Source organism: Theropithecus gelada, chromosome 11 (genome assembly GCF_003255815.1).
Source record: "Theropithecus gelada isolate Dixy chromosome 11, Tgel_1.0, whole genome shotgun sequence".
Classification (NCBI taxonomy): domain Eukaryota; kingdom Metazoa; phylum Chordata; class Mammalia; order Primates; family Cercopithecidae; genus Theropithecus; species Theropithecus gelada.
This window is the reverse complement of record NC_037679.1, coordinates 13,161,623-13,185,470: the sequence shown is the minus strand read 5'-3', so window position 1 is coordinate 13,185,470 and position 23,848 is coordinate 13,161,623. Positions and strand designations below refer to the sequence as shown.

General features: G+C 52.1%; 3 protein-coding genes across 4 annotated transcripts in view; all 3 read right to left on the bottom strand.

The window, feature by feature from the left end:
• HOXC4 (homeobox C4) overlaps positions 1-15,407 on the bottom strand; it is a 39,071-nt gene extending 23,664 nt beyond the window's left edge. Inside the window, exon 1 of the mRNA XM_025401726.1 lies at positions 14,846-15,407. The gene's annotated coding sequence lies outside the window, so the exon portion shown is untranslated. The remainder of the gene's footprint in view (positions 1-14,845) is intronic.
• HOXC6 (homeobox C6) lies at positions 1,455-15,407 on the bottom strand. 2 transcript variants are annotated; one of them, XM_025401732.1, is made up of 3 exons: positions 14,846-15,407; positions 3,337-3,682; positions 1,455-2,606 (listed from the first exon to the last, which is right to left on the bottom strand). In XM_025401732.1, the coding sequence occupies exons 2-3, from the start codon at positions 3,488-3,490 to the stop codon at positions 2,299-2,301; spliced, it is 462 nt and encodes a 153-aa protein (XP_025257517.1). In that variant the 5' UTR covers positions 3,491-3,682; positions 14,846-15,407; the 3' UTR covers positions 1,455-2,298. The 2 variants fall into 2 exon arrangements, with proteins under 2 accessions (XP_025257517.1, XP_025257516.1); XM_025401731.1 differs by lacking the exon at positions 14,846-15,407 and having other exon boundaries at positions 3,337-3,894.
• Positions 15,408-19,936: 4,529 nt separating this feature from the next.
• HOXC8 (homeobox C8) lies at positions 19,937-23,246 on the bottom strand. The gene is made up of 2 exons (XM_025401730.1): positions 22,553-23,246; positions 19,937-21,188 (listed from the first exon to the last, which is right to left on the bottom strand). The coding sequence occupies exons 1-2, from the start codon at positions 22,986-22,988 to the stop codon at positions 20,896-20,898; spliced, it is 729 nt and encodes a 242-aa protein (XP_025257515.1). The 5' UTR covers positions 22,989-23,246; the 3' UTR covers positions 19,937-20,895.
• Positions 23,247-23,848: the final 602 nt, after the last annotated feature.

Below are 23,848 nucleotides of genomic sequence, written 5' to 3'. Positions count from 1 at the left end.
GAGGGTGCTCCGGGCTGTCTGGGATGGATCTGGAGGTGAGGAGCCAGGTGGAGTTGGCTAGACCTCACCATGCTACGGTCCCCAGAGTGGCAACAAGGCAATTTTTAAGTGTGTGCGTGGACACGGACAGAGCAGACAATGGTCTAGAAGACTGCTCTGTCTCCCTGTGTGCGATCCTTATGTGGTACCTATGCCAGAGGCTTTAGACAGAAAATAGATGTTAATTGAGGGCATGGAGAAGCAAGATTGAAGCCTCCACAAATATTACGTGAGCATGGCAGAGGAAAAGGCCCGTTTTGTGACCTTTGGAGAAAAGGTCTCTGGGCCAGGCTTTCCATGGACCTGAATCCGTAAGATCCACAGGAGAGCAATTTCTGAGCTACCAAGAGGAATGGGGCGGACTGGGAGGTGGGCAGGGCAGGCGCCTGGGTAGCCTTCTCAGGGTATCTGCAGCCATTCGGCCCCATCCTCTTCCCCAGTAGCCCCAAATCTCATACTTTCCCGCCTGCTTCTTCCCAGGAAATCTCCGCCCCTGCCAGAAGGCCCCCTCCTCACTGGTGGAGGCGCTGGAGGCGAGGGTGGGGGTGCTGGAGGGAATATGAAGGGCCTGGAAAACTCTGGCGGATTTTTTCCCTCCGGAGACGCCCCTCAACACCTCTCCCCGTAGGCCCACTCAGGTTTCTCTGGTCAGGCTTGGAGAAAGAAGGCCAGGGTTGATAAATGGTTAGGGTCCGGCTGCGCTCCTCACCCGCCTCTTCACCCGTTTGAGGAGAGAAGAGTAAGGAACCAGCCCGGCTGGAGCTGTAATGAAGAAGGAATTTTGTCCCGGCCACGTCAGGAGTCCCAGAACCGGCGAGAGCTCAGTTTCCAGGCTTTCTCTCTCAAGATGTCCTTGAATCGCGCAATCCCTGCCGACAGGGCTCCAGTCCCGCGATCTTCTCTTTCCCTCCGCTCTCCGCCTCCGCCACGTTTCGCAACAGCCGGCTTGGCGCGGGCCTGGGGCTTGCTCTCACGGCGCCCCCCGCCTCCAACTCCCGGGAGTGGGCGGAGGAGACCCTGGTGCCTGGATAGTGCTTCTTTACTGGTCTTTCGGGGCGCCTCGGGGTTCGGACGCCGAGGATCCCGGCTGCCACAGACAGGAAGAAAGGCCTGCGTGGGGCCGGTGCCCAAGCCGACTGCTCCGGGATCCCCCCGGAACAAAATCCTACGCGGCCTTTTTGCCGCAGGGTGTGTGTGTTGCTCCGCGCAGGGAGCTCAGAGAGGCCTCCCAGGCCCTCAGTGCGATCGCGAGAACCAACAGAAGGCCGGGGCCGGGCGCCTGGGCTCCGGGGATGGCGAGTGCAGAGGGCTGTGGGCTTGCAGGCGGCGGGCAGGCGCGGGAGCGCTTGGAGCCTGCTCCAGCTCTCATCCCGAGGCCGGCGGGCGAGCGAATTAACAGAATTCCCGGTATAAACTTTTAAAAATAGTATCAGTTTTATTAAATATTCGAGAACGGACCCAGAGGTTGGATTTATACAGGAGGGTAACACGAGGGGATTTATTTATTTATTTATTTTATCCTACTGGCTAAACAAACGTCATTCACTTTTTTTCTCTCTTTTTGTAATTTTCCCTCTTTTTTTTTTCCTTTTTGAAATGGAATAGGAACACTGACGGTGCTAAACATAAATATAAATACAGAGACCACAAATACAGCTAAAAATATTCACACAGAAACGGTCACAGTTTGTAAAATGCCATAATGACCCCCAGGATTCTTTAAATACAATTTGGCTGGGCTGGGCATTTGCTGGGGCAGAGGGGCTGGGCAGGGACCGTGGGGAGGCCCTGGGGGTTGGTGTGGAGCCAAGGCGCGCCCTCCTTGGGCCTCTGGCCCTCCCCGGCTGCCAAGCCGGGCCCTGAGGCCCGAAGCAGAGGCCCCAGGCCCGGGTGCCGGCCCTCTGCACGGGGTGCGGGGGTGGGGGCGTCGAGGGAGTTGGGGGAGCCAAGTCCTCACTTGGAGGGCAATCTGTAGAGTCTGAGTTCAGGATCCGAGCCCCCAAGGCCTGGACGGGGAAAGGGGCCTGCAGACAAGCCGCGAAGGAGCTAGCAAGGGAGCGAGGAGGAGGAGGCGCGTGGTGAAAGAGAGTTGTGCGGTGAGGGAGGGGGTCCAGAGCTGACTTTCAGGTCCACGTTTGGCTCCCTAATTTTGTTTTAGGGAATCAAAACACATCAATTGTGCCAGTGATAAATACAGAGTGTGTGATTAGGGGAGGAGCGAGGGAGAAAGGGAGAGAGGGGTGGCAGGGACAGTCCTAGTCACTCTTTCTGCTTCTCCTCTTCTGTTTCTTCTCGCTTTTCCTCTTTTCCGCCCAGGCTGTCGGCGGTGGCCCCTCCGCCGCCCCCCGAGAGAGTGGACGTGAGATTGGATTCTTTTTTCCATTTCATCCGGCGGTTCTGGAACCAGATTTTGATCTGTCGCTCGGTCAGGCAAAGCGCGTTGGCGATCTCGATGCGCCGGCGCCGCGTTAGGTAGCGATTGAAGTGAAATTCCTTCTCCAGTTCCAGGGTCTGGTACCGCGAGTAGATCTGGCGGCCGCGCCTCCGGTCCGCTCCGTAGCCGACCCCTAAAGATCCGGGCACAAAACACACTAAAAGCAATCAGCAAGGCGTCCTCTGCAGACTATTTCGCCTAGCAAAGTCCTGACCCTCCCAACCTGGCCAGCAGCTCGCAGCCCCATTAGGGCTCTAGCCTTTTCCCGTTTGCCCTGCCCCACCCCCACTGGGGGTACAGCCAGGACCCCAACTTCGTTCAGACCTCCCATAGGTGGGACGTGTGTGTCCCAAAGAAAGGTGTGTGGGGTGGGTGGGGGGGCGGGGCAAAATGCAAACGGAAAGCTGCAAGTCTAAAAGCTGATTTTTGAAAAATCCCAGATAATGGGGATGAGGGCCCCCTTTCTCAAGGACTGGGCTCCACCATCTCCCCAAGTATCCTAGTTTCTTGGAAACTTCTCCCCACTTCTCTGCCTCTCCTCTCCCCCTCCCTTCTCCTCAGACTGATTCCGCTTTGGGGGGCTCCCCCATCTTCTGCTCCCTCCCTTCATCCCCTGCCCTGTTCCTGCCCCCTCAGCTTGTCTTGGAGACCTCCAATCCGTCAGGGGCCAAGGGGGCCAGGCTCCTGCAAGCGAGCGGGAGGCAAGCTGAGGGGGCAGAAGAGGGGGCCCTGTCTCGGCAAGGAGACGAGCGTGATTGTTTTTATGGGGCCATAAAAAACTCTCTCCGCCCGTTCTTCTAGGGAAGCCGGTCATAAAGCCAGTTCAGTTTATTTAATTTATATCTCGGAGCTGTAAAACTCACCACTGTGCGAATTCATTCGCTGCATCCAGGGGTAAATCTGGATACTGGCTTTCTGGTCCTGGGGCGCAGTCCTGCCCTGCTCAGAACTAAAATCCTGAGCGATTGAGGTCTGTGTGTTATGTCCTAAGGTGTTTTGTCTGCAGTTTGAGAGCATGTCTTTCTCCTGGTAAAAGGAATTAGATCCATAGTCATACGGCCCCCGGCTGGAACTGAACACGACATTCTCCTGTGGCGAATAAAAGGGAGTCGAGTAGATCCGGTTCTGGGCAACGGCTGCTCCATAGGTCGAGAAATGCCTCACTGGATCATAGGCGGTGGAATTGAGGGCGACGTTGGGGAGGACGTCCTGGCCCCCGGCGAGGTGGCAGGATAAGGAAGGGTTAGTGAAGTAGGAATTCATCCCTTTGCCTTTACCTGGTCGGGCTATGATTTCTTTAATATTTATTTCTGTCTCCAGTTTGTACTCGGAACTAGATGGTTATAGGGACGGCTCCAATCCAGGACAGACAAAATGACAAAGTCAGCTGACCCCCTCCCAGCCAATCGCAAGCCAGATGTCAAGAAGGGGGAAAAAAATCGCTTCTGCTTCTGTTGATTCCCTAGTTGAGACTAAGTGTGTGCTTTGAAAGTAAGACTTGGATTTCTTTTAAAAATATGTATGTAGGGGAACTGGTTTGGTGGTGAAAGAGGGGTGCACGTCCCTGAGCAGGGCCTTGGGACTTAGGTAAGGAGAGCTGTACTCCCAGGAAATCTCTTAGCCCCAGTTAACTTTGCTGTGCTGTGGCTAGAGCCAGGGCTAGATAAATCCCTGTATTTTCAATCTGGTTTCATCTTTTATATCTGCCCCCTTGTAAAATTACATCCTGATTTCTCCATTGGAGGAAGGAGGAACTCCCTCCCAGCACAGGAGGGAGTCCCCAGAAATCCTGCAGGAAATCCTGGTTTGACACTCCATGGAGTGAGTCCCATCACTAAACTAGTATTTTTTTCTCCAATAATTAAAAAAAAATCAAAAGTAGAAAGAAATTTCATAAAACCTGTTCCCCTGAGTAAGTAGAGTGTGGCTGAGAGTCTTGAATGTAGGAGGGATGTGGGGAACAACTAGGTCTAAAGGGGCAAGACTTCGGGGTACAGTGGCAGAGCTGAAGTGGGCAAACGGGCCACGCATCTGCTCTCCTTTGCTTCCTGGTTCCCTTCTGCCTCCTCCTCCTCAGGACCCCTCTTTTGGGAAAACTCTTCCAGCATTTCTGCCTAAAAGGGCAAATGTATAAAAATGCAATAGAAAAAGGAGAAAAAAGAAGTAAAATGTAGGGAGGTGGCACCAGAGGGGGAGAGACAGAGAGAGAGAGAGAGAGAGAGAGAGAGAGAGAGAGAGAGAAAGGAAGAACGAAAACTCTGAGAATCTTTCTAGAGACATCAACTCCTGTTTATGTTGGTGAGAATTTATGATTTGGAGCCAGTGAGGGCCGGTGGGGTAATTCACATAGGATCCAGCCAGAAAGAGAAGGCTGGTGGGGCTCTGATGGACAGTTGGCTTCCTGCAAGCTCAAGCCCCTGCCTTGGTCAGAAGCCCCTGCCCCCTCCAGACTCAGGGCACCGCCAGTGGAGGCGCCCCTGGACCTGAGCTATGAGGCTTGGAGACTTCAGAAAGGGGTTCTGAGGAGCTCTCACCCAAGTGCCATCACCCCTGGTGGGGATGGGCCTCTCAGCAGCCTCAACCCCCATTTTTTCCCCCATCTTGAGGCTAAAAAAAAAAAAGGAAGAGATGGTTACGAAAAGGCCGCTGAATCCGAGGCTTCTGAGAGAGCCGCAGTAGGCGAACTGAAACAGCGGAAAGTGTGCAGATGGGGGTTTTCTCCTGATTAGTCCAAACTTAATTTGATATCGTGATATAGGCTGAAAATGCTTTGAGTTGACAAAGAGGGGTAGTGGGGAGTGTGCAGGGAGCAGTGAAAGCTCATATTCTCCCCCACCCCCACCATTTTTGGGTGAGTTGGGGGGGGAAAAACTGGTTATAACAAGAACCCGGATGTCGCGGGATTTTATGATCTTTTCCTTCTGTGTAACAAAGCGGAGTAATCAATGGGTAGCAATAAAGCCATAAACGGGACTATGCTGAGAAAAAAACTCGTTTATTCATCTTCTGTAACGTTAAGGTTTCCCTGGAGTGTCGCTAGGAGGGAAAAATAAAGTTTCGAACCCAAAAGCAGACAGTGTGCAGGAGCTGGTGGAGACAACACGTTAGTTAATACATGAACCTCGTTAGGGGGTTGAAGAGTCTTCCTGTCAGACAATATGTGTTGGTTTTTAAAAATACAGCCCCAATCCCATAGAAAGGACAGAAATTTGTCGGTATTTGGAAGGGAAGGGGAAAGACTCCTATAATTATAAAGGTTCCTCCTCCTAGACCACACTTTCTTCTCACCAAGGAAATGAAGGGGAAAGGGTAGAGGAGGATTTTTAAATTAAGAAAAAATTTTTTTAGATGAGTTGTCTCGTTTTGGGGTGACTTGGCAGGTACACAAACATAGACACCAATGTGAGTTGCTTTTTGCCCTATAATCCAGCTGTCCTCGAATTCATGGCATGCCTGAGCAGAGGTTTCTAACAGCTGGCTGAGGTTTTAGGCCCCCTGGAGGGCAAGAGGTGGGGGAGAGACAACAAGGCAGGAGTACTCTGGGGGCTGAGCTAGGGAACAAGTCAGTGCACCCCTGGACACAAGTAGCCTCTCTCAGAGTTCCCAGCCTCCTTTCTGCCCTGAGGGTAATGGTGTAACAAGTAGAAGAGGCCGGAAGAGAGAGCAACTCCGTCCCCCCCACCCCAGTTTCAGAGAGAGATTGCTAGAGGAATAAATCATGTCAGTGATATTTCCTTCAAGATATTAAATTGTTGCAATGTACAACAAATTGAATGATGGAAGATAGGATGTCTTAATGAGGTTTCGCTTTCAGTGAGTGTTGATTTTCTATGTATTAAAAAATCTCTTTTATGTCTGGGTGGGGGAGGGAAGGACCTTGGAAGAAAGAAGGGGGTTCCGGGGCAGCATGGACTACAGCCCCCAGCAAGGATGCCTAGGTTTCCTTGAGCCCCTCCTCAACCATGTCTGGAGAGGAAAGGGGCCCCAAAGTTGGGGAGATTCTCTATTGGGGCCTAAAGGCGGTGGGCTCAGGGGGATTGGCGACCTGAGAAGCAGAATGTGAGCCTCAGCCCCGGAAAGTTAAGTGTTTTATGACGTTCCTAAACAGAGGGCAGAGACTGAAAGGTCTCGCCAATTTATAATGAACAGAAACCAGCTGCTGGGTGAAAAAGGCAGAAATGCTGGAAGGGGGAGAGAAGGGGAAACAGAAATACAAATAAATTCCTCCACTGCTTAAAAACTTTTGGCAAAATTAATTTTCAACACACTCCCCTCCATTACCTTTCATTCCTGAGGAAAGAAGCCCTCTTCTTTCTCTTAGATCTTTAATTATGTAGCTGAAATTTGCTGAAAGGATTCGCTCCAAGGGGGGAGAGCAGGTCGGATGAGCCCGATCTTCCCTCCATTGGATTATATTTTCCTTTTCCCATTTCATGTTAATTTTATTTTTTATTTTTTTGGCAAAAGAATGGCTGTCTATAGGGGGAAAGTTAGGACTTAGAGTTTTCTAAATATATTTATATTTTCCTGTTAAATTTGTCTGAAAACAATTACGGAAACTCATCAGCAGAAGCAAGAACAGATGTTTTATTAAAACTGCAGTTGTGCTCTGTAAATATGCACAAGTCTTGGGAAGGAGGGGAGAGAACTTGTTCTTTGTTTCTATAAAACGAGCCTAGAGAAATCAGAGAACACTACCCCCCCCCCCCCAACTCCATCAGGCTTGCAGGTCTCCTTGCTGCTGCTCTGGCCCCTTGGCCTCCCAAATCAGGCATTCGGAAGGGGCTTGGTGTCAAGAGCAGATTTTCACTTTCAGAGAGGCTTTAATTAGTGGATTCAAAAACAGAATTCAAAAAACACACAAAAAGAATACAGGGGAAAAGTTGCCACTTGCTTCTCCAGTCCTCCCCAGTGCAAAACACATGCTTTTGATAGCGCTAATTATAGGAGAGAAATTTACTGCCTGCGCCTTGGACCTGAGTGGGGTGCAGTCACTGGCCTGGAGTCCCCAAGGATAAGGGTGGCATTGCAGCCTGGGCACTTGGGAATTTCCCTAGGCAAGTTAAAAGCTACCACTCCAGCCTTACTCCGCTTTAGGCCAGGGAAAGCCTGGGGGCCTGTGAGCTTTGAACTGGGGAAAGGGTGGGTGGGACTGGACCCAGCCTGAAGAGGTTCGTGGGCAGGCCTCACCTTGCTGACTTTTGCGTTCCACTCAGCTCTGGGAAATATATTAATTTCTTAGGGAGGGATATTTGAAGTGAACGGGATGAGATCTGGAATTTTTATTAGGGGACAATATTTTCCAGAGGTCCTCCTGAGTTGTGTTCTCTCTGTTTCCTCTCTCTCCCCAGATCCCCCAACTCTGCGCGGATGTTTGTGACTCACCCATCCTCGCACACAGATACACATACTCCGTTCCTGGCTGCTGCGCCGCAACTACAGCTCGGTGCCTGCGGAGGCTGCTCAGGGACCCAAGCACTGGAGCCGCAGGACTCAGTGCTCCGCCTCAGCGCTTGGCCTGGGTGCTCAGCTGCCTGGACGCGACCGTAGCTGCCTGACCCTGCCCCCACCACCCCCAATTCTCACTTTTCTGAGCACGAGAAGAGCGGTTGCCCCGCCGGCCCCTTTTGTGCCACTGGACGAGGGTTAAAATCCCTGTTACGTACGGAGAAAGCCGAGTTTCAGTAATTGCTCAGCTCCCCTCACAATCACACTATTTGGTTAAGGCTTTGCTGTTCTAGAGCGACTGCTTAGTTGGCCCGATTGGTCTATTATTAGACTTTTTTATTTAGAAATTAAAAATAAATTCTACTCCAAATGCCTGGTGTTTTGTGTATAAATAAGCTCCTTTGATCTCCATGGAACTCCTAGTCAAAGGATCAGATCGCAAAGACAGCCTCCTGGTCTGCCAGAGAACCTGAATGCAGGGAATGCTGCTTGGGAACACTAAAGCATGGCTCACCTAAGGGGCTTCAGTTTCCCATAGATCTGATGGGAGAAGCTGTCTGAACACATACCTGCCCCCCCTACACACACCACATTCCAAAAAGGAACACTCCTCCTTTCAAAGTTTAGGCATGGAGAGAAGTGAAATTTGACACATCTAACGCAGAAATTGATTCCATTTTGGGGTGCTAATATTTTGGGGACAGGGCCCGGGCTGACCAGTTGAAGGGAGCTGGGGAATCAGCAGGGAGGAGGAAAGGAGGAAGAGGCCAGATTGAGCATGTTAAGCTGCTGAGAACTGCCCCCAAATACCTCCGAGGCCTGCGCTGGTGACTCCTCTTTTAAGCTGAGGTTGAGAGGCTACCCGAGCTACTTTTGCTTTATTGCAATTAAACGGAGAAGAAAGGTATATGGAGGGGCTCTGCTAACTCATGTCACATTTCCTCTCCCTCTTTCTTTCCAGATTTCTGCCTGACCTTTCCTAACCAGCACTTCACTTATTGCTGCTACCATCAGCAGACACAAACTCTCACATCGGCATTTGTTTGGCTTCTCAATTCACTTCTCTGACTTAAGGTTAACGTAAAATAGGTCCCAAACATCTCTACCCCATCACGCTCAACCCTGAGCCCCCTTCCAGCTCCATCTGGAAAAAATCATTTCTGGCTTTTTGGGGGCTGGCGCCCAAGCCTCCCACCTCTATTCCAAGCAGCTGAGTATCAGCTCAGGAGGGGGCTTGGGGAGAGCCTGGGGACATAGCTCTCTGAGCTGGGAATGGGGAGAAAGCTTAGATGCCTAGGGACACTTGAGGGGGACAAAGCAAGTGGCCCTGCTTGGCCCAGGAGAAAAATTAAAATCCAGAATATCCAGAATATTTTCAGCCCCCAGAATAGGGCCTCAAGAGGATGTCCCATGAAGAAGAAGCCACAATAGGGGATGTGCTGCTCTGCACTGGGTCAAGGGATCCCCAGCCTCCTGGCTTCTTCTATACCCCTCCACATGAAGCATTGCTTGGACCTATTTGAGAGATTCATGAGAATTATAAAATTCAAGAACTCGGTATTTATGATGTCACAGTGAGTTGTCATATAGAAATTGTAAATGTCCTACCAGTTATACATGGCAGGAGTTTTGTGTGTGGGTTCCCGCCCTCCCTTCATGTTTTTTTCCTTTCCCCCTTTTTCTCCCCCTGGTCTAGCTTCTCCTGCTTGAAAATAAAATGTTGTTATGTTCTGGAACAATAAGCCAACAATAAAACAGCACCCTCATTTCCCTATAAATAATTTTATCCTTTATTGTTTGCAGATCTGAAAGAACCATTTAATCTGTGCTGGCAAAAACAGAGACAGAGAGAGACTGGGAGGGGAAAATTAATTTTAGAAACGAGAATATTACTTACTTGAATGATACTCTTTTAAATTTAATAGCCAGGAGCAAAATTAAAGGCCAAAAGCCAACTATCTGACTCTACACCTGGCGAGATTGGAAACATATAGGATCTTTAGCAAAGGGGCAATTTAATTTTGTAGGATTTGCTTAAATTCACTGCAATTTTGGGGGGCTGAGGAGAAGGGAGTGTGGGAGGAGAATGACATGCTATATCTAGCTTTATGAATTCACTAGCATTACTCTGATTTAAAACCCAACAACCCGGTCTCAGGGAAACTCCTGCAAAAAGAAGTGGGGTAGTGGGGGACTGGGTTGACGGGGGTGGGCTCAACTTTCTCAGTGAGTGTGGCCCCCTTAACCAAGTGGTTACCAGGGAAAGGAAGAAAAGCCTAGGCAAGGGACGGGCTGCTCAGAAGTCTCTCCACCACAGGGACACCCGGAGGTTTATGGTGTCCCCATAATTCCCCTGACCCTATAAACAGCTGCCCTGTTTTAAGACTATTTCTGCTGCTTCCCCTCAGAAAGGGAGAGTGAAGGAGCTTGTGAGGGCAGGAGGGGGTTGCTGGAAAGGGGAGGGAGCTCGGGGATAGCACTGTACTTTGTTCTCCTGGGCGAGTTCGCTGGTTTGGCGGGTTTCTGACGCAGGGTGGCAGCAGACAAAACAAGTAAACAACTCACAGACACAATAAACAGGAGCAGCAGCGGCACCATGGCAGAGGCCATGGGCTGGGCGAGGGGCACAATCCTGAGGTAATGTCACCCCAGTGCCCGGGGTAAGCAAGGCCCAGAAAGCCTAAGGCTGCCCTCCGTGAAGGGTGGAAGAAAGCTGCACATCTCTTGGTGCAGCCTGTCTGGACAAGAGTCTTGGGAGGAACCCGATCACCTAGAGAGTGGCGGAAAACCCCTCCAGCCCCACTCTGGTCCCTGCTTTCTTTTTTGGGATTTTCCACTGACATTGATATTTCCCCTCTGCTCTGTCTTTTTGTGTCTCTGGAAGGGAAAAAGGCTGGGAAAGAAGGCCCATTAATTCTCAGCCTCGGTAGCCCATACTCAGTGCTCTAGGCCACAGGCGGCGGTCCCAGCGTCCTCTCCCATGCTGCTCGGACCAGTCTTCTCCCTGACCAGGTCTCGCCCTGGCTCAGATATTGACGAGGATTAAAATGCAGTTCATCCAGCAACCAGATCTGGGTATTTGGGGGAACTTGGAGAACTCCCAATCCACCACCATGGATGCAGGCAAATTGGGCTGGGGCGGGGTGAGTGGCCGGCTGGGGCAAGCAGGGGGAGAAACATATTCACTGCATCCCTACCCCTTCTGGTTTGCCTTTTCCACCAGCTTCTCCAAGCACCCTGGCCAGCAGCCGCCCCAGACCACTGTCTAGAGGCCACCTTATTAACCACTCTTATCCCTTCATTGCCCCAGGGAGGCTTCCAGTGCCAGGTCCCTGTCTACTCAGAACTGCTTGCAGACCCACCACGCCCGTGAAAAGAGTCCCGCAGAACTCAATTTCAAGACAACTGGTCTCCCTTGTAAAATACTTTGTAAGTTGGGAGAGTGTGCTAGAAGGTGTGGAGAGAAAGCAGAAGGGATTTAGTATTTCCCCAGTCCAGCTGCTTAGGCAACAAAAGCAATAAAGTCTGAGAAAGCCTTTATGGCATCCATTGGTTACTGGAACCTGCATACTCCGATTCCAGTGCACACATATTTCCAGCAGAGCATGCACAGAGGGCCTGCTCAGTGCACCCGGTGCCTCCATGAGCCCATTCTCATCTAGTGAGGGTTAACAAAATTTTGCATGCACATAAAATGGTGTTTGAGCGAATATAGGCATGGTAATATACAATTAACCACCAAGGAAATATGAGTCTGTATATATTCATGCATAAGCCTGAGTCTGTACATTTGAGCCTGTATATAATAAATACATAACACTCCCAAGCCTGGTTTCAGAACACAACAGCCAACCCAACAAGGTCGCCTTCTCTAAACAAGGTTGCATTCTGTCGGGATCACAACTGTCAGACCAGGGAGAGAAAGGGTTTGCTCTGCCCATTTCTCCTTAGCTAGGAACCTGCAGGTGAAATACAGCGGATGGCAGGGCTGACAAAGCCCCTTATAAGGAGAGCCGGCAGGCCTAAGGGTGCCCAAAGAGTGGGCTCAGAGCCGGAGGCTTCAAGGAATGTTGCCAGGCCCTGACCCACAGATTCAGTGTCTCTGCCTGGGGTGTGCAGAGTCCTTGAGCCAGATTCTATTCTCAGCCACCCTGGCTCTTATTAGATAATCACGGAAGGGCTATCCTGCAGTAAGGACCAGGTCAGCAGGGAATGTGGCCTGCAAGGAGGCTGAGAGCTGCCACTGGTGGATCCTCTTGTGCTTCTGTTTGAATGCCAGAGAAGGAGAGAAAGAAGGAGAAGGGAAAGAAAATCGAAAGTAACTGGGAAGCAGAGAGTTGGTGTTGGAGTCCACTGGGGTCCAGTTTATCCCCTGGCCAGGGTGGAAAATGAAAACAGAGGGCCGGTCGCTGCTGCTCTGCCTTCTCTCCTTGCCTCTGTCTTGTGAGGATGGGTCTAGGGGTGAGGGGCATAGGATGGGGGTGGGGGAGCTGCAGGGCTCTAGCCAGGAAGGAACAGAAAATCAATTAAAATATTATATAAAGACACCTCAGGATGGTGCTGTTAAGCGGCCAACCTCGAACTCTAGCACCCCCAAATCTCACTGTGGACACACTCAGGTCGTTCCAGGATTGAGATAAACACCCTAGCCTCGCCCAGGCCCGCCTCTCGGGTGGGAGGGGGCCCTTCTAATATTCCAGGTGAATCTCCACTGGCCTGAATGGCCTTCTCTGGAAAAGGTTTTCTTTCGGGGACGGACAAAGGACACTTGTGTTCCCACCCCCACCCCACCCCCATCAGCGGCCATCCACAGGGGCGGGGGCAGACAAAATACAGGCGAAAGAGAGAAATAGAGGCCTCACCGGTAGGCGATTCCCACATTACGCCAGGAGAAAAGCTCCCTTTTTCGGGCCTCTCGGGCCCCTCCAGTGTCCCACCGCACTCCCTTTGCCCTTTTCAGGTCCCACAGACTCCGGGTTCCCGCCTGCCGCAGGCTGGATCTCCGGGGCGTCAGCCCCTGGGCCGTGCCTGAGCGGCGGGAGAGCGCGCGGCAGCCGGAGCAGGCGGCGGGCTGGGCCCATTTGGGGAGAGCCAAGCGTTTTTCTCGATCGTAAACAAGGAACGCGAAATTAGCCCCTCGTCAGACGCCTCTGCCGACACACAAGTCCTACTGAGGGGGGGAGGGGGAGAGAAAATGCCATTTCTTCCCCCGGGAGAATACCTCAGAGGCCTTTATGTTGGCTGCGAAAGGGGAATTTTTGGGGGGGCAGAAAAGGAAGGGAAGGCGGTTGTGGGGGGAGGGGAGATAAAATTCACCGTCAGCTCGGGCCCAAGCGGTTTGATCTGAATGCAAACTGTATTTTAAAGAATGTGATAAAAACAGGTTTCTTCCCCCTCCCCCGGCCCCCCCCACAGGCGACGGGTCAGGGTTTAAACAGGAAATCGTGGAGCGATCCCCTCCCCCACTGGGACTTGGCGCAGAATCCCAGTCGCGCCTCTGGGAGAGGGTGGGGGTGGGGGGGTGTCTTGGCTTAGATTGAAGGTGAGTCTGGCCCCCAGGCTCTCTAGGACCTCGTCTGGAATATGCTCCCCTACGCCTCCGGGTGTGTCTGCCTGGGTGTGTAGGCGTTTGCGTGTGCGTCGCCCTTTATAAACAGAAATTCACACTTATAGGGGCCGCCTTGGAGCCTCGGACCCGGGCCGGGGTCATATATCAAACTGCAACACATTCAGGGCCATGTACATTTGGAAGAAATTAAGCCACTGTGTTATGAAACCATATGCGTCGGGTTAAGACTATACAACAGGCCATTAGCACCAATTATTAGAGAGATCCCGAGTGCCCAGGACTCTCCCGCCGCCCCAGGCTGACGCCCCTACCCCATAAGCCAGCAGCCCCCGGAATCCTCACTGCCTCCACAGCACCTAGGAGACCCTGCCAGGAGGACGGGGCCTGTCCCCGCCCAGCTTAGGGCCTTCCCCACCTCTGCCCTAGGCGGGGCAGGTCCTAGCCTAGAGCAGCCATGCGTGGCGAGCGGGCATCCCGGTCCAGTGGGCATCCCGGCTGGGATGGCAGCGGTTGGGGGTGAGGCGCGCCGGACCCGGGAAGGGAAAGCCGGTAGGCCTCTTTCTCCAAGCACAAGATGGCTTTTGAGTACTGCATCCCCCACCCCCCCCCTCCCCCCTCTACCCAACGCAGGGCACCCCCCACCCTTCCATCCGCCCGAGTGGGGGCGGGAGCAGGGGGTGGGCAGACGCTTTCCTCTCGGCTGACGCGCACCAGCCACCAGCCTCCCCCCCTAATTGCCAATTAACAGGCCCCGCCGGCAGCCTAGATGCGCCCGCTTCCTGCTCGGCGGCCCGGCCCTGGGCCCACACTGCGCATGTGTGAGCTCTAGGAGTCGCGCTTTCTGGGAGGGAGGAGGCTGCCAGACAGGGAGGGGACGCTGGAAAGTTTGTTTGGGGGTTGGGGGGCTGACTTTGCTTAGGGGGCAATGGGTACAGCCTCTAGGTTCTCTCTCCCGCCTGGAGCTTGAGCTTCCAGTTCTCCTCCGACCCAGTTCCATTAGCCGAGACCCGAAGATCTATAATAAGCAGGTACTGACACAGTGGGCAGTAAAAGCTGGCGCCCTAGACCGCCAGCTTGAGCCCCACAGGTGCTGTTCCCTTGCCCCTCCACCCCCAACTTGGCACACAGTGACAACAGGACAACACAATCGCCCCACTACCAGTTACCAGTATTCCAGTTTAACCCCATTTCTCTCCCACCCCCTACTTTTCCTCCCCATTACTACCTACGCGCCCACCCTCTCGCCATCCTCCTCTACTCCCTAACCAAGACAAGCCGCTGCTGTCCTTATCTTGAAACCGCCACCCAGCTACGGACCATTAGTTACATATTTGAACCAATAAGGAAACACTTACCGAGCGCTGCTGTCACTCTCCCTCTCTCCCTCTCTCTCTGCCTCTCTCTCTCCCACTCTTTCTCGTCTTCCCTCATTCTTTGCCGCGGCCGAGCCTGTCTCAGCTCCACACACACACATATACTTTATATAAATTCAAAAATAAAAATAATTATAATCATCCAAAAGCCAAACAAAATTAAGGAGAGTTGCAAGAAGGGGGCAGGAGACAGAGCCTGGGAGAGGGGAGGGGCGGAGGCATCTGCAGCTCCCTAGCTCAACTCCTGCTCCTGCATTCCTCCTGCCCCTTGGGGGCCAGAGGGTCGGGAAGGGAGAGAGAGATGCCCTCAACTTCTGTCTCTCCCCTCCGGTCCCCGCCCTCCGCAGCTGCCCCCAGCTTCGGCAACTCCACCTGGGAAGAAAAAAAAATTAAATGGAGGGAAAATAATTATTAATCAGATTAATTAAAAAAAAACTGCTAATGAAGGGAGCGCCCAGCGCAGGTTTCCCTGGCAATGGTTAGGCTCTTACAGGGAGGACTGTTCTGCGGAGCGCTCGGAACGGACAAACCACAATAAAAAGTTCACGTTCATGGATGGAATCCACATGACTTCTTGTGGCCAATCCAACTTGTGAGTCGATCGTAAACTTTTATTACTCAGCTGTAAATTTTCTGCAAACAACCGGGAATGCGATGCATTTGTGTAGCGTGTGCAAATGGGCGCCGCGGTCGCCATGTTTACCCAATTCTCTCGTAGAGGGAGCATCCCCGGACCCCCACCCCACCCTTACCCCCACCCACCGCCCACTCCCCACGGGCCGGGCTGCTGCAGGCGAGCGCGGAAAGAGCTGAGGGCGGACGCCCAGACGAAAGAAAGCTTCAAGCACGGAGGGTCGGTTGCTTCTCCTGGCTTGCCGAGTTTTAAATATTGTCCTTAATAAATGGGGGCATTAAGGTTGGATCAGGGGGAATTCAAAGCTTTGCAAAGATTTGTGGCCTTGAGGCAGTGATGGCTGGTGAGTTGCAGGGATTGAAAGGGTGCCTCCCTACCCCTTCCTTTTTTTTTTTTTTTTTTGGAAGAGAACAACATCCCGTCTATGGGGTACCCCTGAAAACCCCTACTCCACCCTAGACAGGAATAGTAGTCTAAGACCACTGGCAACCATCCAACCAAACCTGACCTGGAGTGGTCTGAAGAACCTAGGGGACTAGACCTACCCTGGGCAATCCTGCAGTTTAGCAGGAGAGGTGAGAATTGGGGGCAACTTCTAGGACCCTCAAAACGACCCTCATCCCGGGGTCCCTTTCTTAGAGAGAAAAACATTTTTCCCCAAGACCATCCTTAGTTTCACTTCCCAGTTCAAATGGTGGCTTACTTGGAATCTTTTTACACTTAAAAATAAAATTAAGCCCAAGATCTTGGTCTCTACTTCCTTTTTGGGGGGAGGGGTGCAAGGCAGTAAGCCTTTTAGATTGCCCACACCCACCTGCCTTTCTCAGAAAAATTTTCTGATTCAGTGTCTGGGCAGCTGGGATGTACTACCAAGGCCTGAAAAAATAACCTTTTACTGCCCTGAATTCCACCTTCTGTGCTAAAATTTCGAGCAGCCTGTTTTTCCAGACCCATAATTTTGAAGGTGAATCCAGAATAAATTCCCCCATAGAGACTATTTGCCGGGGGAGGGGTTGCAGCCAGGTCACTCTCCCCACGGGCTGGAGATTTGAAGGCCAGCAGCTCTCCACTTGGTCCCGCATCAAGCTGGCATGGGAATCTCAATGGCTGGGTGCCTCTCCCCGGACCAAGAGGGGATACCTCATGCCTTCCCCAAACTTCCTCCATAGTAAGCAAAACAGTTCCCTAGGCCGGATGCAGGGACCTCGTTTCTTTTTACAAACCCACCCATAAATTTTATAACAGGTAGTTAAAAATTACGACAAGGAAGCGCTGGCCCAGCTTTTCACAATGGGCAGCAGGGAGAATGGGACGGCGCTGCGGGCAGCTCACCGGAAATTTCACTTCTAGACTGTGGCACAACCTGTCCTGAGTTCTCCCTAATTGGGGCGGGGTAACTTTCCCAGCCAGCAGGCAGTCACTGGGGCATCTTATCTGGGGAAGATAAGACTGGGGAGACCAAACCACTTGCCTATCCGAGGGTCCCTCAAAGAGCCCTTCAGGACGCTCGCTACCTCTCTCACCCACCCCCAGATCTCTTGCAGGTCCGCACCTTCCTTTGCTTACACAATGAGGGAGTGGGGAAGAAAAAAAATTTAATGCAGAGAAACTAATTTGCCCCCCAACTTAATAGCTGCATTTTTCTATCTCTACGGTTGAGATTAGAATAATAAATTCAAGGAGCAATGAGCGAGATGCTTCAACTCAGCATTCTGAAAGATACTATTTTTCACAAATCACAAATAGCTTTCGGAAGCCACTTTGATTGGCTAATAAAAAAGTAAAGAATGGGAGAGAAAGTCCTATCTGCAGCAGCCGAATGGTCCTCATTCCGGTAATGGGACGGCGGGAGCATTTGGGAGGACGCGATTCTAAAGAGAGCGCATCCCGCTCACAATTATGTTCCCCCATAAAACGGGTTTTTACCTCCTTTTCTTTACAAACGAGAAAACAGAGGCTGTGGGCAGGAGGGGTAGGGGAGAGGGTACTTCATGAGGCGGTGGCTGGGGCTCCCTCGGCTTAGCTCTCCCCATGCCTGGCATCTCGAGTAAAGCCGGGCGCCAGACGCACCCCGCCCTCCGACGCGCCGGGCTTGGGGCCACGGACATTGCTGAGCAGGACAAGGGATGAATGGGACATTTGGTGTGGAGAAAAGGTGGCGAGGCCCTTCGGAGCCATTTAATGCTGGGTTCATCCCACTAGGCTACTGGGCCGGATATTTTTATTAACAGCAATCATAATTCCACGTTTAAAAACGAAACGGAACCTCGGCCGTCCCTCGGAGTATGGAGGACACGCCTGTGGGAAGGCCCGAGGTCGGAGCGAAATGCTCTTTTTTCTGGCCTCCCTGGTGGGTAGCCGGTGTTTCCCACTGAGAACAGGGTTACCTGGCTGGTGCCGCTGCTCACAGCAGGGACCCCGGGTTAGGGTAGATTTCTCGGAGCTCCTATTCAAAGCTGCCCCAGCCGCCTACAGCGTGTGCTTCCAATTCACAGCCTTTCTTGGGCTGCAGGAGTCCCCTGTGAAGGAAGTCCGACTCAATTCTGTACTCAGGCCAGATTTGCAGGCCAGATTTGCGTGGGGGCCAGTGACTGGGACCCCGGTGAAATTACACAAAACAAGAGTTGGCCTGGGCCTAGGTCTGGGAAAATCATTGACCAGGAGCTAGATAGATGAGGGGTAGGGAGGGGGGGGGGGGGGGGGGGAGAGAGAGAGAGAGAGAGAGAGGGAGGGGGGGGGGAGAAGAAGCAGCAGAAGCAGAAGCAGAAGAAGAAGAAGAAGGAGGAGGAGGAGGAGGAAGAGGAGGATGGAGAAGAGAAGAGAAGAGGAAAGAAAGAAAATCTGGCCTCAAAAATATTTCAGCCTTTGGGGGTCTGGTTTTTAAGACCAGAAGATCCCTCCCCTCCCTTTTCCCCTCTCCTGACTGAGTCAGAAGACTTGTATCTCTGGAATTTGGGATTATTTGACGAGAATCTTATTGGCATAAACAGAATTTTTAAGTCTAGGACTCTCCAGAGAGAAGTAAGAGACCCTTCTACCCTCTGGGTCCCTGAGCCTTCAATTCTTCATTTTGGGGAATGAAGATACCAGTAAAGATTCCCTCGTACCCCGCTGTGGCTGGGGTGGCAGGCTGTCCACTCAGCAGGCCCATCCTCCAGGCAAATGGCCCACACTATGGGGGCTGGGTAACCTGCCCAATTGTCAAGGTGAAGCAGGGAGTGGACTTTAAACAGCCTGAACAGAAGTTGGAGTGCACACAAGCAGGCTGAATGACAGTGATGACAATCCTCCTGTACAGAGGATTGAATTTGAATTTCAGGATGTGGGCTCAGGCTTGTCACCTACAAGCTCACTTACTTTCCCCTTCCTTTCTCCTCTCCTTCAGGCTTAAGCGTCCTCATCCTCCATTCTTAGCATCTCCCATCTTCAGGCATCTTCAGGCAAGCCCTGCAGACAGGCCAGCCAGTTGCCTTGAGCCTCACACATTCCCACCTGGTTCACTATTCTAGTGCTGGGTGCTGGGTGCTAAGGTCTGGCCACAAGGGGCATGTGGAGATCAGAAGGAACCCCACTATCACATTCTCAGCCCCAGACCCTGGAAGAAAAAGTCATAGTTGCATAGGGCAGATTCTTCGTTTGGGCCCAGCCCAGGGCTGAGGAGGAGGAGGGTGGATGAGTGAGGAAATCTTTCTTCCCATTGGGATCCTGGCATCTGGAAACCCACTTTGTTTGGAGCCAAGATTCCCCCAAGGGCATACCTATAGACTCCTTCCTCTCTCAACTGATGGACTGTTCCTCTTCCTCTTCTCAATCCCTCACCCCTTTCACCTTCCCTCCCAGGCCAGCATGCTTTCTCAATTCCCAGGCTTCTCTCCACATGAGTTTCTCAACCCCAAAGCCAGAGCAGTGAAGGAGACCATTTCCAGAGAGCTAGACAGGGGGATAAGGAGGGAGACGGTAGAGAACGGAGAAGAGCTATGGAGAAAAAGCAAGTCATTCCAGCTTCTATTATTTTTCTTCTTCTTTTTTTTTTTTTTTTATTATGACTCACGTATACAATACAAAGTACTTGGACAAGGAACAGGGCTGTCAGGACACAAAATCTACATTCATAGCTGGACATAAAGACAAATGACAAAAAATTATTATTATATATATATTTTTAACGTTTTTTTTCTTTCGAGCACGTTGCATAAACAGAGAATTCAAGACAGAGTTAACTATACATTCAGTGCAATTTAGTTCTACTCTACTGGGGTTAGAAGCACAATAAAAGCGCACAGGACCGGCGGGCTAGGCAGTCTCAGTTGTTGGGTTTTCTTAGTGAAATAAGCAGCAACAAACGACAACAAAACCGCATTACGAATACTCTCAAAGCAGGATTTCTTCCTATAGGTAGTGATAAAATACGCTGGAGGTTTCTTTCTTTCTTTTTTTGGTTTTTATTTTTTTCTCTTTTTTTCTCCTATAGCAGGATTTTAAAATTTTTCTCTTTTTCTTTTTCAAGATTATTGCAGGTTCCCTTTAGGTAGTATGTTAAAGATTTATTATTATTATTATTATTTTCATGATTATGGTGATTTCTGAGCACTAACACTAATGTAGCTCAGAGGAAGCCGGGCCCAACAGAACAGAAATCAAACAGCGAAGGAGAGGAAGGCATGGGCCCGAGTGACCATGGGATGGTTAGGTAGAATTTTAGAGGCGACTGCAGGCTCCTATCTACCCTTCTGGAAATGTGGGGAGGGGAGAGACCCACATCTCCTTCAGGTTTCCATCAGGTTCCTAGAGAAAGTCAAGGGGGTTTTTCTAAGCAGGGAGCCCTGGGGAGGGGGAGGGGATATTCCTTGCTTTTTTCCTTATTTCTTTACATTTGTCTTCCTTTCCTTCCTTTCCTTTCTTCATTTTTTTCTGTCCTTTCCTTTTTAAAAAAAGTACATCTAGTACACTAGCCTTAGCATAAAAACAAAACCACAAGTTCTCTTCTGCGTTTCAAGGGGGCTCCCCTCTAAAATAAATACCAGAGAAGCAGGGAGGTGGGAGTGTGGCAAGAGACAGACCCAGGAGCACGGAGGCCAGGTCTCAGACCTTAAAATCCAGGAACGACTCAGAAGGGTGGGGGCAGGGACAAGTGTGTGTGGGGCAAGGAGTGAGACAGAGAGTCCGAACTTTTTGCTGTGTCTCGGTCTCCCCCCTCCAGCCCCCAAACAAATAAAGAAGGGGGAAGTCCAAAGGTAATAAAACCAGAGCTGCAAGTATCTGACAGGTAGTTAGAGTTGTGAGTGTCATTCTATTCTCTATAAAAGCAAATGACAGTCGTAAACTTCTCAATTTATCTGCTACCATAAAACGAAACTTCAAGGGAGTTGCTAAAGGGGGGGGGGTCTCTCTTTTTTGCTTAGTCCTTATTTTCTTCCTTTTCCTCCTCTTCTTTCTCCTCTTCCTCATTTCCTTCTTCCTCCACCTTCTCCTCATCTCGGGCTCCCGGCAGTTTATCCTTGTTGTTCTCCTTTTTCCACTTCATCCTTCGGTTCTGGAACCAGATCTTCACTTGTCTCTCGGTCAGTCCCAGGGCATGAGAGACTTCAATCCGACGCTTTCGTGTCAAATAAGGATTAAAGAGAAACTCCTTTTCTAGTTCCAAGGTCTGATACCGGCTGTAAGTTTGCCGTCCACTGCGCCTCCCCGGAGCTGGACAGAAGAAAACCCCAGTCTGGTTACATTTGGGTGGGGGCTCGGTTTTCCCTCGCCACTCTTCCTCCTCTAAACTCCCCTTTCTGATGTCCTGTCCTCAGTTCTCCTCCCCTCTATGGAAAAGGCTAGAGCAGAAGGCAGACAAGGGCAGGAAAGTTGGGGGATTGTTTTGGTTTGGCTTCACCTTGGGAGGTGGGGTGGGGGTGGGGACTGGGGTCTGTTTGGAAACTGGGGCCTTTCAGGGGCTGGGGGAGACCTGTAGAATCCCCCCCACTAGGCCTGTAATTCTAGGAAGTGGCCTTTGCAGCTTTGTTTACAAGTGCAGCATGGCATTTAGTGAGCAAGGCTGGGGACGGAGTGCTTCCAAAAGAAAGGAAAAAAAGCTGTGGGTAAAGAAGAGGGGCTCTGCCCACTGCCCTCTCCTTGTCTCTCTCTGCCTAATGCTTTTCCAATACGAAAAATAATTGATCTGCTGGAATGTATCACTGCTCCGCCTGATTGCTAACTGGAGACCAGCAAATAAATCATGGGCCATCCCCTCCGGAACTTGTCGCTTTATAGCTTCCCCCTGTACTTCGAAATTGGGCCATGAGGGGCCACCCTTGGAGGGGCTCATGACCTGAGCTACTCTGCAGGTCTCAGGGAGACCCCATAAGTCCCTTGATTGGGGGGCTGGCTAGGGTTTTCTGGAGCTCAGGGACCCCTAATCTCCATGGCCCCTCTCCTTTTGAGCATTCTTTTTTCCCCCCTCCTGTCAGGCTCCCCTGTCTTCTCCCAACTGGGGGAAGTACAGAAAAGTTGGGGTAGTGGCCCTCAGGCTGTTTCTCTGCGAGGAGGCTGTGGGTGCCCTAGAGAGCCAGAGAGCCTGTCCTTTGAGTCTCACCACTCTCTGGCTAGGGTAGAGAAACAGGGGTCTCCCTTTGCCCCAAGACAGCCTGGCCACTGTCCTGGACTCCAGGCTCCCTGCCTCTGGAGAAACTGGTTCGTTCCAAAGGCTGACAATCTCAGGGTACTCAGGGTACCATTCCCAGCCACCTCCCCAACTTTGACTTTAGAGACGGGGAGTGGGAGAGTCAGAGAAAGACAGACAGAGATGGAGAAAACGATTTTTAACCCTTTGTAGCCACACACCAGCTTTCCCCCACCTTCACCCCAATCCCCTAAATGTTCTAGGCACCCCCTCCCTGCCCCGCCCCAGCGGAGCCTTCCCAACCTCGAGAAACCCACCCAGGCACGGGGGTGGGGCGGGAGAGACCCCAAAGCCAGGAGAAAAAGCGAGGGCAGACAAAAAGGAGGCGAGGGAGGGGGGGGAAAACCCCGGAGCGCGGGAGACCAAGGGGGAAAGAGAAAAGGCTTCTCACCGTGGGGTCTCATCCATGGAAACATGAGGCTGGGAGACGAGTTTTGATTTAAGTGGCCTTGTCCTTCGCTACTGTTAGTGTTGGCGGAGGATTTACAGTCGGGATATTGCACCACGCTCGCCTCTTGCTGAGCCCCATAAAGGGACTGTCTGGGGAGCGCCTCGTAGCCATAGAATTTGGAGGCGTCTCCGTGGCAGCTAAGCGAGCACGGGTTCTGCTGATAGCCTGAGTTGGAGATGCCGGAGGTGCCGTGGTGGAAGAAGTCTTGGACGTGGTGCGAAGCGTGCTGGAAGCCGGGCGCCGAGCCGCCGGGCCCGTACACCAGCGCATGGCTCCTGCCCACGCTCTGAGGGAACCGGCAGTCGTAATAGGCCGGTTCCAGGGACTCGCCGCCTTTGTATTTGGAGAACAGGGGGTTGACGAAGTAGGAGCTCATGCTGGGTACATGAAAACCCGCGGCCCCCTCCCCTCTGGCTCGCGACTACTCCACCCGGTACCCCCGAAACTCCCCCTCCCCCCGGGACCAAACCCCAGGCCGGCTGGCTCCCCGGGACTGGGCTGGGCTGGTGGGCTGGGGGCTGGGCAGGTTGGGGGGCGCCTCGGTGCTGAGCTCGGCCGGCTCAGCAGAGCTCCCGGGTCTGGGGCGCGGGCGGCGGCGGCGGGCAGCGAGCGGGCGGCGGCGGCGACGGCGCTCCTCACTGTCGGTAGGTAGAGCTCGCGCTCTCTCACTTAGCTCTTTCCTTTAACAGCCCAGGCGAATTCCTCAGACTCCCGGCGGTGGCGGCGCTTACACGCGATTCGCGTTCATCAATCCACGACATGAAGACAGGCGAGAGAGAGAGAGAGAGAGAGAGAGAGAGAGAGAGAGAGAGAGAGATGGTGGGGGTTGAGGGGTACGGGGCTGGGGGGACCTGGAGGAAGGGGAGGGGAGGAGAGGGGGAGGGATGGGGGTGTGTGGTGTGTGTAGGGGGCTGGTGAGCCAGCCCCAGCTAATGGCTGGGGCCAGCTTTTCCAGGTTACGAATTTAGATGTGAAGGTGCCTCTCGCCCCCAACCTCGCTTCTCTTTTCCTTCTTCTCAGAGAGAGAGAGATACCTGAGCCATCAGGTCAACCCAGGTTACCTCAACAGGTATAAGACCTCCAAGGGGATGAATACCTGCAAGCCAGAGCAGGGCCCCTAACCCAAAAGATGGGCTCCCTAGGGGGTCCCTAAGTCTGGAGACTTTGAGGAGGTACAAGCACATCATACCCCTAAATACTTCGGGCATCAGACCCTCCATCCCCTGGCCCCTCCCC